A 17,565-nucleotide genomic window follows, 5' to 3' on the forward strand; every position below is an offset into this window, starting at 1 on the left:
TCACGTGCGTTTGGCCTAGAAGAAATGCTTTTGATTCCTGCATTAAATCATGGAATCAATGATTGAATCGAATTGAAGTAATAATTTTAGAATTATTTAAAAAATAATAATTTTAGGATAAATGAAAATTTACAATTAATGGCAAAAATAGTCTCAGAATTACTCACAGCAATAATTGCAGAACTACTGATAGAAATCAGAATTATTGCGAATAACTTAGGAATTGACAAGAGTAATTTCAGAATTGTTTTTGAAAGAAATATTTTCATACTTGATAGAAATTTAAAATTAATGGAAATAATAATTTTTCCGAATTATCCTGACAAATTTCAGATTTAATAAAAGAAATAATTGATCAAAAATAATTTAATTAATGAAAGAAAGTTATTTGAAAACAAATAAAAATGCAAATTTAATGGAAGATATTAAGTGGAAGCTCCCCTAACGGACACTCCCCATTAACGGCCACGAGAATGCGAGAAATACAAAGCACCCATAGCTATATAATTAGAGATGAACTATTTTATTATACTTTTTCAACATTGCATGTTCACTACAGTTTCAAGTTTTCATTTCAAGAGCTCACAAGTCTTATTTGATCTTTGTTTTTTTAGAAAAATAATTTAAACAGAGGCTCATCTACAGGCCTGTACGTCCTATATGGCGTTTTTCTTTATAATTGTTTGGAATCAGGACAGCCGGTCGTGACGTCACCCCTAATGTGCCCTATAGAGAATCTTGTAGTCTAGTCAACAGATAGCAGCAGCTTCGATAATGTACAATATCAACTTTAAACTTCGTAAATTATTAAAATAAAGATACTACAAGTTTGGAGCATTCTTAAATCATTTTTAATAAATATCTGAGTGATATAAGAATGAGATTCGCAATGTTTTTTATTGAATATTTTTAATATGGCAACAGTGTCAATTTTTTTTTTTTTGATATTCCACATTTGGCAACGCCGGATGATCTGTTTATTTACACACAACAGACGACAAACAACAACTCTGAATGTCGGTAAAATTGATAGGCAAGATTTCCCCTTACACGGGGAACATGTTGTTCGAGATACTCGGCAATTTGAAAAATTACGGAATCGGCCGAGTCGTCTTGAGGAACAGTTACGTCAAGGAGTATCCCGAGACGAGTTTCTTCATTATACGCCGAGTCGTGCCGTTGCGCGAGACCATAGGCGAAGGTCCCGATGTAAGTATTGGCCTAATTAAGCTGGGTTTTCCTGGGAATAAGTTTTTTGCTCCGCGTGAACCAAGCTGGACCATTTCGCGTCGGCAGAAACGTGTTACATAATCACGCTACGTGCTTGTATTTTCCTGCATCAGCTCAGGGCGGTAATGTTATTGTATATGGCCCTGGCATCAGCTAATCTGTCGTCTGCATGCTGCGGTTTCAAGGGGAGGGAAAGAAAACACAGCAAAAACGAAGGGAAGATCGCTGAAACGCACGTCGCATTTGACTCCTCCAGAAGCAGTCTGCCAATCACGACCGACGTAAAGCGCTGTCATGAGCCGTATTGAGCTCTGTAGGAAAACAGTCGTACCACTTTTCTTATTGGTGAGTGGACGGCGTGTCGCGCTGGGTGATTCACGGCACGCACGGCACAGAAAACCTGCTCCTAGGAAAACTCGGCTTCGCAGCAGTAGCACCCCCTTTCCAAATTGCTGAAAAAACCGGGCTATCCATATACATTATTGCTTGAGAAAATAATAATTATTCGTACATGTTATGGTGAATGTGATGAATCTGTTATACTTACCTAGGTAAGTATCGTCTAGGTAAGTTTGATAAATTGATCACACTTTTACCAGCGATCATGCATAATACCCAAATGTCATTCATTAATTTCAAATATTTATCAAATTTACTAACGACACTTGGGTATTATGCATAGTGTAATTGGTGAAGTGTAGTTTAGTATGTGTTATGAACATAGTCGCACTCTGATATGATCATGAGAAAAATTTTACTTTCGTACTGAAATATAATACAATGCATGAATAAAATATCATTCTATAATTATGTATGAAGGTTTCAACAGCTGGCTGATATGAAGATAAATCCAGGAAAGAAAACAACTGCCCTTGCGGGAAACTGAACCTGCATCTTCTCACTTCCTAGGTGAGTGCCATAGACCCCCCCCCCCCCCAGACTACAAAGTCAACAAATTCTCTTTCCTTAGAGCTTATATGCGCTGAAAGAGGGGCCGTACATGGACAGCCAGCTCTAAGGAAAGAGGCTTTGTAGTCTATAGGGCACTCACTTGGCAAGTGAAAGGACATAGGTTCGATTTCCGTGCACGGTAGGGGTGGGACGAATAGTGATTTGGTGAAATACCAAATATTCGGCTGATGGTTTGGCCGAATATTGATTTTCTTGAAGTTCAATAAATTATAAATAAAATTGGTGTTTTTAATTGAAATTGAAATTATTGGTAATTTTAAATGATATTGCATCTCAATTACGCAATTTATCATTTAAATAAATATTAAAACTTGTGGTAATTGAAAGATTTTTATTGTCATGACACTGATTATCAAATTTTACGAATATATACAGTCTGACTTGGTTAATTCAGCCCACAATCATTTGGGGGGAAAAAGTTTGATTTATTCGAAATTCGAATTATCAAATCTATCCTCGATCTGTAAAAAAAGCTACAAGTTGCAACTTAATCATTAACATTCACATTATAAGAGGAATAATAGTTATCAATTATCAAAATTTTATCATCAGTTACGAAACTGTTTCCCAAATTTTAATTATTTATAATTATAATTGATCTTAAGGGTCATTCAAGTATTACGCCAGCATCAGGGGGGGGGGTTGGATTTGGTGACTTTTGATGACAAGGGGGGGGGGGGAGGTTTGAAGGTTGCTTACGTCGTCATCCACCCCTTTTTGAAGATATGAAATATTCTAAGCTGCTGACGAAATTTTGCTGATGGGGGGGGGGGGGTCAAAAATGGCTAAAAATCTGCTTACGTAATACTTGAATGGCCCCTTAGCTACTGTTTCTGGAATCAACATCACTGCAGAATTTCTGGGCGCGGTAGCCCAGGTCGGTAAGATACTCGCCTAAAGTGCCAAAGGATGTTTAGAGGTATCGCGAGTTCGATACCCGGTTCGTCCTTGTCAGAAAACTTTCCTGACACAGGGGTACAACAAAATGGCGACATGACCGCAGCAAAAATTGCTACCGCAGGGAGTCCCCCATCGAGGGGTTAGCGCACCAACCTCTTGACGAGTATAAAAAACAAGCCTGCCGTTCGGAATCGGCAATAAATTGTAGGTCCCGGTCTAATTAGCCCTCGTGTGCAGAAAATGACTGTGGTGCGACAAAAATTATCAAATGAGCAGAATTTCTTGACCCATGTTTAAAGTTTTATTTACGGAAACGATTCATAGCCATCGATTACAAAACTGTTTTCCAAACTTTGCCTGTCATTCTTATGCCATTAATGAAATATATTTTCATTAACGTATTATACAACTTGTTCTTTGAAAAGATTCAGATTTCGAATGGTACACCTTGATTCATAGGTTGAACAATATAATCGGTATTAAGTGGTACCCGTTCTCAATGCACTCCAGCTGAACAATATCAAAATAGGCATTAAATTATCATAGAAAGAAAAGAGAAAAACTAAATGTTCGAAACTTTTGTTTCGAAAATTTGTCGCTTAATGACTTGGTTGAATAAGACAGTCTGTGTGACTTCTTTTAGAATTTTTCCAAACTAAATTTGCCGATGCAAAAATCATAATTTTTTTTCCTCCAACTTTAAATTATCCAAACATTTGAATTAAACAAGAAATTTTAACATTGAATTGGATAGTAAACTCAAGGGGAGTTCATAAAAGTTTGAATTATGCAAAGTTTGAATTAACCAAGTTCTACTGCATTGTATTTTAATATTGCAGTTGAATCCCGTTACAGCAAAAATCTCGTTTTAAAGAACACTTTTCTAATCCCCTCCCAGATAAGTTTACATAGGAACAATACAAAAACCTAGGATTCTTTTGTAACAAAATTTCATTATAACGAAGGGATTTCTCTGTTCTCTTTGAGTTCATTATAACAGGATGCGACTGTATTTAAAGAATCAATTTTTTCACCACTTGTCACAATTTTTCATCTGATCAAGAAAATGCCAACCGTTATTTAGTTTGCACTAGTAATGCATCGTAAAATTTATTACTTATTTTCCTTTAAATGTTCTTTGCCCCTTTCGGTAGCTCGATACGAATCTCATCTAGGTACATCCTTCAGTTTGTGATCTTCCGTAATTGATGCTCACTTCCACCACATTGTAGTAGGGATTCTATTCTCAGTTTCATGTTTTCCTTATCACTTAGAAATTCGCCCTGACATAACATCTCTTACAGAAACGGATATATAGCACGCAATAAAGTATAATCTGAAAATTTTTAATTTGTGCAAAAAATTCCAGTTGTTATAGTTTTTTTAAAAATTAGTTTGTTATGCTTGGATTACACAGGCATTCGGCCAAATATTCATCCCATCTCAAGAGCAGTTGAATTTTCTTTCCTGGATTTATCTTTGCAAATCAGCCAGCTGTCTAAACCTTCGTAGTAATACCAGAGGAGCGTCATCATCTTTGGATATTATCATATAGTACGATTTATATCATGTTTATCAATGATGCTTGGGCGCTATGCATAATCAGCATATGTGTGAGGAAAAATTCCAAACCATTTCAGTTTTGTTATGTATATGTGTTCCACACCTGCGCCCGATTTTGATGAATTTATTATTTTTTTCTTCTTATTTTGGACTCAATTTCTTTTGCCTTGAAACCCTATGAAACCTCATAGCTTCTACACGTGGTGGGGCTCACAGGGATGCAGCTTTGGAACTTGGGAAAATTTCTATAATTTTTCGTTCTATTACACTGTAAATTCACTATGGAGGGACTTGCTGAAAATCCCATACAAGGGACCGTGCTACTACTAGTTCGTGTCCGGAAAATTCACCGCCAGCAATTCACTGACAACAATTCACCGCCGGAAAATTCACCGACCAACAATTCACCGCTAGGAAAATTCACCGACCAACAATTCACCGCCATGCAATTCACCGCTAGGAAAATTCACCGACCGACAATTCACCGCCATGCAATTCACCGCTAGGAAAATTCACCGACTAGCAATTCACCGACAACAGTTCAATGCGAGGGAGTGAGCGATTGAGTGACCGAGTGAGTCAGTGATTGAGTGACCGAGTGAGTCAGTGACCCAGTGAGTGACCGAGTGAGTCAGTGATTGAGTGACCGAGTGAGTGAGGGACCCAGAGAGTGACCGAGTAAGTAAGTGATTGAGTGACCGAGTAAGTAAGTGATTGAGTGACCGAGTGAGTAAGTGATTGATCGAGTCAGTGATTGAGCGACCGAGTGAGTAAGTGATTGATCGAGTCAGTGATTGAGCGGGTGAGTGAGTGACCGAGTGAGTAAGTGATTGAGCGAGCGAGTAAATTGGTTAGTGAGTGAGGGAGTGAGTAAGTGATTGAGCGAGCGAGTAAATTGGTTAGTGAGTGAGGGAGTGAGTGAATTGGTAAGTGAGGGAGTGAATGGTCAGTAAGTGAGTGAGGGAGTGAGTGAATTGGTTAGTTAGTTAGTTTTTAACGTAGTAGTGTCACAAATGATTAAAAAATCTGATTGTTCCGAAAACGTATTTATGATGAAGTGTAGATTTGAAGACACTTGCATCGGGCGTCCTCTTCGTCGTGGTGGTCGTCGCGCTTTGACATCGACATTTGGAACTGCTTTCAAGGCACGCGTAACGATTTACCAACAATTCTATAGAAGGATGGCATCGAGCGCTCCAACAGCAATTATCTGCTCACCACCCAGATATATGGAAGTTCATCGGTGCCATAAAAAGAGAACAGAGTTTGAATGAAGTTCGGATGGAGCAAATTGTAAGTGGACAAAACCATCACATTGATTAGGAGAAAGAAATACCGGGACTCTGCGCAGAGATTAAAGAATTTACCCTTGACCGAATTCCGAAATTTTATGGGGTCCCAGACTGGATATACCTTGGGCTTCCACTATCGCTAGGACCCCTGGAAATGAAACCTTTTAATTTCCCCATGAAGGTATATGTGCAATCCCCCGGGTACCCCGACCCTGTATGTTGGGAGCACTGGTGATATATGTATATTTTACGTATACATACCTCTCGGCATGACCCCCACGAGGGCAGGGCTGACAGGGGCCGGAACGTTTCTTATCGCTTTTTGATATTTTCACACTATAAATTAAGCACAGAGGGGCCCGTGAAAAAGCTGGTTTGGGGGCCCGCCATCCATTTCAGCTTAGGTGACCTGCTGTAGGATGTGGGAAACTCGGGGTACATGCACATTACTTGGTCCCGATGTGTCAAATGGGTCCCGATATATGCAAGAGTTAAATGAAAACTTGACCCCAAAATCGTAACCGACTTCCGTAACACAAAAACGTAACAGATTTCCATCACTCAAAAAACGTCACCGACTCCCGTAATAAAAAAATCGTCACTAATTTCCGTTGCATAGGAAGTATATATATATACCTATATAGTAAATATAAAGTACATATAGATATACTAGATACGCACTAGGGCGGGATTCCTGAAAGTTCATCACGTGAAATCGCGGGTAACAGCTAGTTCATCATAAAAAAAATCCATTGGTTACTGATGATCAGCGATGTTTTTTTATAATATCAAAGTGATAACAGGAGATGATTTTAAGCATTTTTAGGAAGTTAATTCATCGCGTATCCACTTACTTTATTATCTTTTAATTCTGTTATTATCTCTTTTAACATTTCATTAGAAGTTTCTGAGTAAAACAGAGTTAATGGAATTTTGTTCAATATACTATCTTGTATTGGGCAACAGCAATTTGTAATTTATACAAATACAAGGCCACAACAGGCAAAATGCCCAGCGAGAAAAAGATGCCCACAATAAATATGGATGTCATATATTTAAAAAATACAGCAACCCGAATCCGTATCATCTGAATTTCTTCTCATAAAGTCATTATTTAAACTTTCCGCCATATCTTTAGGACATGGCACTTACTCACTCAATAGATCACTCACTCACTAGATCGCTCACTCACTTAGCAGCTCGCTCACTCACTCACGGACTGACTTTCTCGCTCATTGAATCAGTAACCCACTCACTCACTGAATCACTTACTCACTCGGTCACTCAGTCACTCACTGGGTCACTCACTCACTCAGTAACTCAATCGCTCATTCCCTCGCTAACTGACTCGCATCGAACTGTCGTCTGTGAATTGCATGGCGGTGAATTGTTGGTCGGTGAATTTTCCTAGCGGTGAATTGCATGGCAGTGAATTGTTGGTCGGTGAATTTTCCTCGTGGTGAATTGCATGGCGGTGAATTGTTGGTCGGTGAATTTTCCTAGTGGTGAATTGCATGGCGGTGAATTGTTGTCGGTGAATTTTCCGGCGGTGAATTGTTGTCGGTGAATTTTCCGGCGGTGAATTTTCCGTAAACCCTACTAGTTGACCATACATGCACCTAGTGCACATTCCTCTAAAGACTCTAACAAATTGGTACATGCTGCAATGTGCGTGTATATGTTGTGAACTCAACATAAAGTTTGTTTCAATGTTATGCTTGTTATATGTAGTGCCGCCATCTGTCATCAATTTTTCTAAGTACGAGTAAAGTGTAAGTGAAGATTGAATGATTGTACCATTGTATGCCTGATGCCCTCTGCAGTGAGACTTTTAATGGGAAGCTTCATTCCGTTGCATTTCGCCTCAAAGCTGGATGTTGGGGGGGGGGGGGAGGGGGGGGGGTACTCTGCATATACTATTTCCAACATTGATTGATTTTTAGATTGTTTGTTTTGGAGTAGTTTTCATGTCTCTAATACAGTGGATCCTGCTTATGTTTTAAAAAAAATCTTCATAAAAAGTGTAAGCAGGGAAAACGCTTTAAACAGGAAATCTTAATGATAATTTTTGGGGATTATTATTATAACTATTATTTTTGTAAAAAGCATGTTTTTCCCCGATGAGCCAATAGAGCCTGTATAATTGAGCGAGTAGTTTTTCCATGTTACAGCCATGAGGCTGAGGTGTTACCCATCAGTTCGCTCTCAATTTTCGACATGTATAGTTAGCTCTCAATTTCTCAGTGTATGTTTTTCCCTTAACACTTGTGATGTCGTATTTAGTTATGTAATAAAATGTTTAATACATTCGTGAGTCGCTCATCTGATTTCCATATCATCTGCTATATCCCCGATAAATCAGAGTTGGGACCATGAAAATAAGTCGTTCTAAGCGGGAAAATGTTCTAAATGAGAATGGTATAAGGGTATTGGCTGTATATTTAACAAACATTTGTGTTGAAGATATTCTTCTACAAACCCTAGGGTTGTGTCCTCCGATCACTTTACCCCCTTCCCTTAGCTCACTACTGTGCACAATCTTCATAGTTCACAAAATTTTTATGGCATTGCATTATTGCATTTCAATGTATTTTGTTAGCTTTGGCTGGTTGAAATTATTGTTAGCCGGCCGGTGGCCTGGACAAATTTCAGCAACGGTTTGACAAAAACTGCCAAAATGTAAATTGTATATCCAGCGTGATATTAACTCGAATTTGTTTTTACTTTCTAGGAACTGATATATGGGAAGGTTTGGGTCGATGAAGTCTTCAGAGGTAAGTCTGTCAGACTTTGATGAGCTCAAAATAAGCATTTCTGTTCCGAGCATTGCCCTGCTGCTTCCACTCTATTATGTGTAATAATATACATAATTGATTCTGTGATATGACCATGTAGTGTGATAATCAGGGCATGACAAAATCGAGAAATATTTTGGCGCTAGCCAAATTTTTTAGGAGCCAAGCATGATATTTTGCTCAGGAAAAATGATCCTAAATAATGTCTTCTTCCTATGTTAGACACCATTAATGAAATCAGAAAATTTTGTTTCACCCTTAGACTCCAATTTAGAAATTTGCTGAAATTTAGCAACCACATTTAGAAAACTATTGGCCCCAATACCTAATTTCTAGTCACCCTGACAATCTGGCGCCCGGAATTTGTTCAGCCAGTGCTAATAGATAAGACTAATTTACAGCAATGAAAGATGTGCATGAATAAATAAACAATCCACTGTTCTGGTTATTTGTTAATGTCAGAGCACTGATACTAACCCAACTTGCAGCGCTGCCGTTAGAAAAAGGATTTCAGAACGAAAGAAGGGTGACTAATTTATCTCTTATAGGGGGAGTGTGCTGCCAAAAGCATGCTTACCCTGATGGAGTATCTAGTCAAGGTAGCCGCCAATAGTAGCTCTTTAAGATTTGCGTACTATCAGGGGCAGATCCAGGACGATGGGATGGGAGAGGCAAATTATATAAGTTCGTTCGATCGTCCCATACCTTATGGGACAGACAAATTTTCCCATATTATTTGGCTCTTAGGGCGGGGGGCGGGCCATTGCTCCCATCTCCATCTCTGGATCCATGCCTGAGCGAAGGCAGACTTCAGCTATGAATGGAGCAGAGTCAGATGTCTTCAGCTGCAACTAAAGCTGATGCAAATATCTTCAGCTGTGAGTGGAGCGAAGGCAGACATCCTCAGCTGTGAATGCAGTGGAGTCAAGCATATTCAGCTGTAGATGAAGCTGCTGCAGATATCTTCAAGCTGCAAATAGAGCGGAGACGGATGATGGAGCAGAGGCAGGCAGATCCAGGGAGGTGTGTTGGATACGTGTCTTATTGAGAGGGTGCATCTGCTTGTTCCATATTTTTCAGAACAGACGAATTTTCCCCCATATTAAACGACTTTTGGTAGGAGGGCGGTGGTCCTCATTTGGATCTGCGCTTGCATTTCATTGCTTATTCCTCACCAATTCAATGGAATTTCTGCGCATATACAAGATACCATAGATATCACAAGATATCATAGATCAAGATATCATATCCGCAGAAATCGGAGGGGGAGGGGGGGGGGGTGATAGCACAAGACGTCAATAGTAATAATTTTTACAATAGGTCCTAAGGACACAACCCATTTATTTGGGAGATACGAGCATCGATCCACTTCAGAAGTCGCCAATATTTGCTAACTTTGTCACGTCACGAACAGCGAGAGAAAAGTTTGTTCCTTCCAGTCACAAGCGATCACGGAGGTGAAAAATCGTTCCCTTCTTTCTTCCATTATTGCATTTTGTACATGAGGGGAGAATGTTTTTCCCCCTCATGCCATAGTTGTTACTTAGGAAATTTTTATTGGCGCCAGTGGCTTAAATTCCATGCCAACATGCGCTGATAGCAAAAGTAATTTGCGACCGTAGATGCTATTGAAAATATTGACTTTTTGTGTACAATTCTCTACATTTTGGCGGCAGAATTCTAGGACACACCCTATGTACGGCCTATTTATCAAATATTTCAGGTAGGAAACTACCGGGAGAGAGGTTGCTGGACCACGCCACGTATCTGCCGGACTTCAAGCTCGTGCCAAAAGAGGACGAGGATTTCTACCTGAACTTCAAGTCGCAAGACAAGCTGGCCATCCTCCCGAAATACGACGACCTGCCGCCGTTACTACGAGAGGTCATGAAGAGGCAGACCGGCAGAGACATGAAGCTCGAACTTGTCTACGAAAACTTGTCCGAACATTTAGTGTATAAAGTTGCCGAAGGAGGAGAGACTGCGGACACTTTAACGAAGGTCGAGATCCCAGAAAAATTTTTTATTGGTGTCAAGAGGAAAGAAGTGCCAGAATTACAATGAATGTCCCGTTTTTTAACTTGCGTGTAGTTACTGTTTGTTTATGTTCACAACTAATAATTCAAATAATAGTTCAAAATAGTTCAATATAAACTAATAGTTCAAAACGAATAAATTGAATCTTTGTTGATTCTTTGATTTAAAAAGATGACCGATTAGTTAAATTTGTGGCTGATTTTTGTTGGCTGAGAGGAGCTTACACGGTGGCATTTCTTGGCTCCCGAGTGATCCGTTAAGGCGCGTATACACTAGCGCGCGGATCATGCAATGAAAGCATTCGCAATCGGTTGTTCGGTAATTTGTACGGTGTTGCGAACGATTCTTGAGCTGTTTTCACCGGACCCACCTGAAATCGGTTTTTTCAACGAACACAAAGGAAAGAAAGGAACACAAAGAAAGTTTGTGAACCCACGAGCGGATTAGAACCGCTGCAGGGGGTCGTGCGTTGCAAGATCGGAGCGCTAGTGTATACGCGCCTATAGACATGGAAATGTAGAGTAAAATATTTTGCAGAAGTTAAGAGAAAAATCAAACATTCTAAGTTTGAATTACTGGCTGACTGTATTTCTCTCCTCTAGATAAATTCGGTATTACAAAAACAGGACATCGTCAAAAGTGATGCTAAATGTGTCGACTATTGCATGGACCACTGAAACATCGCCAATTGCGGGAAATTAAGCATCACTGCAAATCGCAGTGAATTAAAATGAATTTCATGAAATAGATGTAAAATGACAAAATTTCGGATGAATATTCTTATTTGTAGTTGTAGTAATTACATACGCATATTCATGGCTTTGAATATAATTTCAATTCTTGATTTCAATAAAGAATAAAAATTGAAGTTGGCTTTGATGAAAAACGGGGTATTTTTACAAAAATGTGTGTCGGGAAGGCCGAAATTATGGGAACGTCCCGGGTAATAAGGGTGTATTTTCACAACTTATATTTCTATAAATGTTTTGGTCAAGGAAATGATGAAGCAGATTTTGCTGGGAGCCCTACTTTTGGATAAAATCAGGGGATGCCAATCACGTATCAAAGTGGATTTTTATCCAAATGTCATGGAGTGGATTTCAGTACAATTAACAACTTCACGTACAAGCTTTTGGCAAGAAATTTGGATTATCTCTATTTAACTGATCGACGATAAATCTGGTAACCTTGTGCTAACCTAACCGCACGTTAGAAAAAGAAGGGGGAGTAAAATCTCTAAAAGGAAAAAGTATAATAGATAAGGTTTTTTTTTTAGAGTTCTCTTTAGCTCTTAGATGTATTGTAGAAAGATACATTATATGTGTGGAAACGAAATCATTAATAGGAGCATAGAGAAAGAAGGGGGGGGGGGGAAAGAGAGCAACTCTTTCTTTCTCCCTTAGTGTAGATATGGTTACTATAGAGCTTCGCGATGGTGAAGAGAGTGAGTCTTTACGTCGTGCATTATTTCCCGCAATTATAACAGAAGAGAAAGGGGGTTTCACTTTGTAAATGAATTGACACACAACAAAAGGACGAGACCGATATTCTTGGGCTTGTGCTATGAATGCCAATCTCGTAGTCAATGACATCTTAACGAATGGGTCCCCTTCAAATTGCTGAAGCACTTTACGATCAAAGGACGTAATATTGCGTCCTAACGCTAGTGGAATGAATTCAAACAAGCTCGATACGTTTTCTTTCCTCTCGCATGATCATCCAGAAGCTTTGTATTTTCTGTTTTTTGGTCGTCCCGACTTTTTGGCAAAAGTGTCCCGGTTTTTCCCGTATTTTACACGAAGCCTACTTGAATTTTTATTCTTTATTGAAGTCAAAGATTGACATTATTTTTCAACTCATAAATTATTTTATAATTACAACTATATATGAGAATATTAATCTTCCACATTTGCCTTGGTTAACGTTTTTTGCTTTCGTGGAATATATTTTAATCCAATGCAATTTGCAGTAATGCATCATTTCCCGCCATTGTGATTTTTCCGTAATTTCAACAATATTTGGCAGCTTTGTTTGTTTTTAGCGTCGTTTTTGGCGATGTCCCGTATTTCCCGTATTTGGAATCCCAATGTCCTGTATTTATCTCGAGGAAATATGGTCAGCCCAACCATAAGCTGAGAGAAGTGTATTACTAATACACTTCTCTCAGCTTATGGTTAGGCTAGTAACATAGTAAAAGCCTAATACAGTATTAGGCTTTTACTATGTTGTAGCCTGTGATTAGGCTGACCATATTTCCTCGAGAGAAATACGGGACATTGGGATTCCAAATACGGGACATCGCAATTATCGCCAAAAACAACGCCAAAACCAAACAAAGTTGCCAAATATTGTTGAAATTACGGAAAAATCACAATGGCGGGAAATGATGCATCGCTGCAAATTGTAGTGGATTAAAATGTATTCCACGAAAAACAAACGTTCAAGACAAATGTGGGAGATTAATATTCTCATATACAGTTGTAATTATCGTAAAATAATTGATGAGTTGAAAAATAATGTCAATCTTTGACTTCAATAAAGAATAAAAATTCAAGTAGGCTTCGTGTAAAATACGGGAAAAACCGGGACACTTTTGCCAAAAAGTCGGGACGGCCGAAAAAACAGAAAATACCGGGACTGTCCTGGGAAATACGGGACGTATGGTCACCTAAGCTGTGATGGAAGGTTGATTTGTTTACTTATATTTGTTACAGACAAGTAACTGTTTGCAGTGATATCTAACGAGTCTTTATATGCTAAGTCATCAATATAAGCTGAGAGAAGTTTATTGGGCTTTGACAATGTTTTGGGCACTGGTACAAAGTCGATTTGGTTACTTATATTTGTTACAGACAAGTACTTGTTCGCAGTGACATCTAATGAGTCTTTTACTAAGTCTTTGGATATGGTAGAAGATCCATCGGACTTATATTAGTAATATAAGCTCGATGAGAAGATCAGAGTTGTTTTCGTATATTTGTTAAGCCGGGTTTTTCTAGGAATATGTTTTTTGCACCGCGTGAACCGAATTAGACCATTTCGCGCCGGCAGAAACATGTTACATAATCATGCTACGCGTTTGTGTTTTCCTAGCGTGGCGCATCAGATCAGGGTAAAGCTGCATTAAGAGAGAGAGAGCTGCATTAACTTACAAGCGGCTTTGGATCAGGGCGGCTATATTATAGTATATGGCCTTGGCATCAGCTACTCTGTCGTCTGCATGCTCCGGTTTGAAGGGAAGGGAAAGAAAACACACAAGAACATCTGCAAAACGCGCGGCGCACGACGCATTTGGCTCCACCAGAAACAGTCTGCCAATCACGCCCGACGTAAAGCGCTGTTATGAGCCGTATTGAGCTATGTAGGAAAATAGTCGTGCCGCTTTTCTTATTGGTGAGTGGACGGCGTGTCGAGCTAGGTGATTCACGGTACGTACGGCACAGGAAACCTGCTCCTAAGAAAACCCAGCTTTACGGACACTGAGCTATAAGTAAAGTTTAGTTATAACTCAGTGATTACAGACAACAAACTATTTGTATTGACATGTATTGAGTTTTTATATGCTGAATTGTCATCATTAGTAGACTGACCATATTTCCTCGAGAAAAATACGGTAAATTAGGCTCAGAAATTCGGAATATCGCCAATTATCGCCAAAATTGTTGCTAGAAGTAAGTATATTTGCCAACTCGCGCTAAAATCACAAAAAGTCGCTATATATATATAATTTCGGGAAATGAAGCCCGCTTCAAATTGCAATGAATTAAATTAAAAAACACATGAAAAAAATGTGAGATGATTTTTTCTGGTTTTTGTAGTCGTGATATAATTTCTGAGTTTGGAATATACTTTTGTTCGTTGATTTGATGAATAAAATTAAGAATTAAAAGTTGGCTTCGTTGAAAAAAAGTGAAAAACATTTTTTTGAAAACGACTTTTCTGCAAACATTTTTGCAGAAAAGTCGGAACAGCCGGAAAAACAGAAAATACCGGAACTGTTCACGGAAATACGGGATGAATGTTCGCCCTAAGTATAGCTCTTATTATTGCATAGATTGCTATAATATTAAGCCGGGTTTTCCTAGGAGTAGAATTTCTGCGCCGGGTGCAGCGTGAAAACACTGATTGGTTAAAAACTTGAAATTCATTGTTTTTCACCAATCACAGTTTTCACGCTGCGCACACTGTAGAAACTTGCTTCTAGGAAAACCTGAGTTAACAGACACGGAGTCAATCAACTAGAAATATATATTTAGTGCGGTGTTTAGTCACCCCCTCTCTCTCCTTCTAGAAATACGCACGAATATGCCACAGTACCCCCCCCCCCACGATTTTTTTTAAATTTCGATAATATTTCGAGATTAATAAGTTATTATTATCGGGACTAAGTTATATGTATGTATGTGTACCGAGAGGTTTCCACATCCTTCAGCATAGCCCCTAGGATGGGAGAAATGGTGGGCCCCAAACCCGCTTTTTCACGGGCCCCTCTGTGGTTAATTTATAGTGTGAAAAATCAAAAAGTGATAAGAATCGTTCTGGCCCCAGTCAGCCATGCCCTTGTGGTCATGCCGAGAGGTATACATGTGTATAATATACAGTCAAACCTCGTTAGTGCGTCACAGGCAGTGTCCTCAGGCAGGAATTGGCACAGCTAATGGCTTACTCCGCTTACTAAGTCATATTTTTGCTCTCCCAAGAGTGACTCATTAACGAGGTTTGATTATACATATATCGCCAGTGCTCCCAACATACAGGGTCGGGACATTGCACATATACCTTCACGGGGAAGTTAAAAGGTCTTGTTTCCAGGCGCCCTTTATGGTCCTCATTGTTTTCTTGCTGCTTTAAAATTGAAAAATTTCCGATAGCGGAAGCCCAAGATATATCCAGTCTGGGACCCCATAAAAATCTTAGAATTCGGTCCCAAGTAATTGCGTGGGGTGCTAGATTTTATTCGTTGGTAAAATGAATGCTAATGAATATTTACCAGGGCCCTCACGGGGGGATGCCCGATAAGCTTCCGAGTCGGGGACCCCGTTTCATTTTGGGGCCCAGGATGAATTTCATTCTTTTCTTGGTACGGAGTAATTTGTTGGGGGCCCTGGGTTTTATTCGTTAGGAAAATGAATTTCCGACAAGCTTCCAAGTCGGGGCCCCATATGTAAATTGACAGTCAAATTGTCTGTTAAACAACAGAAAAAAATGAGATTCATTTTTTTCTGTTGTTTAACATTGCAGAATTTGCAGTGTCTCGGTCACCCACTAAAAATCTGCGTATTGGGTGCCCGCTACTGGATGTGGGGCCCTGGATTTTATTCGTTGTAAAATTATTAAAAATGGAAACTTTACGTGGCCCCGACAGGAGAGATGACCCGCAAGCCTCCAGGTCAGGGCCCCCATGAAAAAGTTGACAGGTTCCATTTCGGGAGCCCCTGGATGAATCTCATATATTTTTATTGTTTAACATTGTAAAATTTGCAACATCGGTAGCCCGAGATAAAGCCAGTTTGTGGACCCACTGAAAATTTGCGAATTGGGTCCCGGGTAATTGGTTGGGGCCCTGGAATTTATTCATTGGTAAAATGAATACAAATGAAAATTTTTCGTGGCACTCGCAGTCGGGGACGTCGGACAAGCTTCCAAGTCGGGGCCCCCCATATGGAAATTGACAGGTTTCATTTTGGGAGCCCTGGATTAATCTCATTGTTTTCTGTTGTTTAACATTGTGGAATTTGCAACAGCTGAAGCCCGGATAAATCCAGTCTGGGTCACCACTAAAAATCTGAGTATTGTGTGGCCCCTCACAGGGGGATGTCCGACAAGCCTCCAGGTCAGGGCAGACATGAAAAATTTGAAAGGTTCCATTTTGGGGCCCCTGAATGGTTCTCATATATTTTTATTGTTTAACATTGCAAAATTTGCAACATCGGTAGCCCGAGATTAATCCAGTCTATGGTCCCACTAAAATTCAGCGAATAGGAGTCTGGGGACCCTCATGGAGAAGTTTTCTGGGATACTTGATGAATCACATTTGTTTTTTGTTGCTTTGTAAAATTCGCTTCTTCAGTAACCTGGTACTTTCACATGTCCCTTTCCACAGAACTCTGATAAAGTGGGACGAAATAAGCAAGATATGTTGTGAAGTAGAAAGTGGGGGGATTGTCCGCCAAAGGCGGCAGCAGGGAGACAGAACCCCCCTAATTCTATAATATAAAATCACCGGAAATTGGTTAAGATGGGTTTTCCTAGGAGCAGGTTTCAACAGCGCGCGCAGCGTAAAAACGCTCATTGGTCAAAAGAACCTGAATTTGAGGTTTTCAACCAATCAGCGTTTTCACGCGGCACACGACACAAAAGTTTTACTACTAGGAAAACCCGGCTTTACGTTTTTTGGTGAAGTTTTCATTTAACTATCGGGAACCGTTTGACCCATCAGGACCAAATTATGTGTATCGAGAGGCGTTGTGGCAGTGTTTAGCCACGCTTGGTGTTAAAAGTGACTCCGTAGATCACGCACGCCAAGCGACCGGAAAAAAACATATACAGTGTGTGAATTTTTGTAAATAAAATTAATGTGATTGTTGACAAGTCGTCTTATAATTGGAGCGGAGTCAGATATGCGTTATCAAACCAACTTAGTCAGCATCCCATAGCATGGACCCCCACATCCTGTAGCAGGGCCGCTAAGCTGGGATAGTTGGCGCGCCCCCAAACGGGGCCCCCTCTGTGGTTAATTTATAGTGTGAAAAATCAAAAAGTGGTAAGAACCTTTC

The 17,565-nt window shown here is 39.6% G+C and overlaps 1 protein-coding gene across 1 annotated transcript; it reads left to right on the top strand.

Annotated features, from left to right (window-relative positions):
- Positions 1-982: 982 nt before the first annotated feature.
- Positions 983-11,554, top strand: LOC149068053 (small ribosomal subunit protein mS34-like). Its single transcript, XM_089251769.1, has 3 exons — positions 983-1,209; positions 8,689-8,731; positions 10,476-11,554. Exons 1-3 carry the CDS (start codon positions 1,015-1,017, stop codon positions 10,814-10,816), a joined length of 579 nt encoding a protein of 192 aa, XP_089107895.1. The 5' UTR covers positions 983-1,014; the 3' UTR covers positions 10,817-11,554.
- The last annotated feature ends 6,011 nt before the right edge of the window (positions 11,555-17,565 follow it).

Source organism: Pholcus phalangioides, unplaced genomic scaffold (assembly GCF_987345545.1).
Source record: "Pholcus phalangioides strain wild (caught in Gottingen) unplaced genomic scaffold, Ppha-v1.0 ptg000027l_1, whole genome shotgun sequence".
Classification (NCBI taxonomy): domain Eukaryota; kingdom Metazoa; phylum Arthropoda; class Arachnida; order Araneae; family Pholcidae; genus Pholcus; species Pholcus phalangioides.

Coding starts and splice junctions, on each gene's coding strand:
- LOC149068053 (XM_089251769.1), top strand. CDS start 1,015: ATGTCGGTAAAATTGATAGGCAAGATTTCCCCTTACACGGGGAACATG. Junction 1,210..8,688: donor CCATAGGCGAAGGTCCCGAT/GTAAGTATTGGC, acceptor TTTACTTTCTAG/GAACTGATATATGGGAAGGT. Junction 8,732..10,475: donor GGTCGATGAAGTCTTCAGAG/GTAAGTCTGTCA, acceptor CAAATATTTCAG/GTAGGAAACTACCGGGAGAG.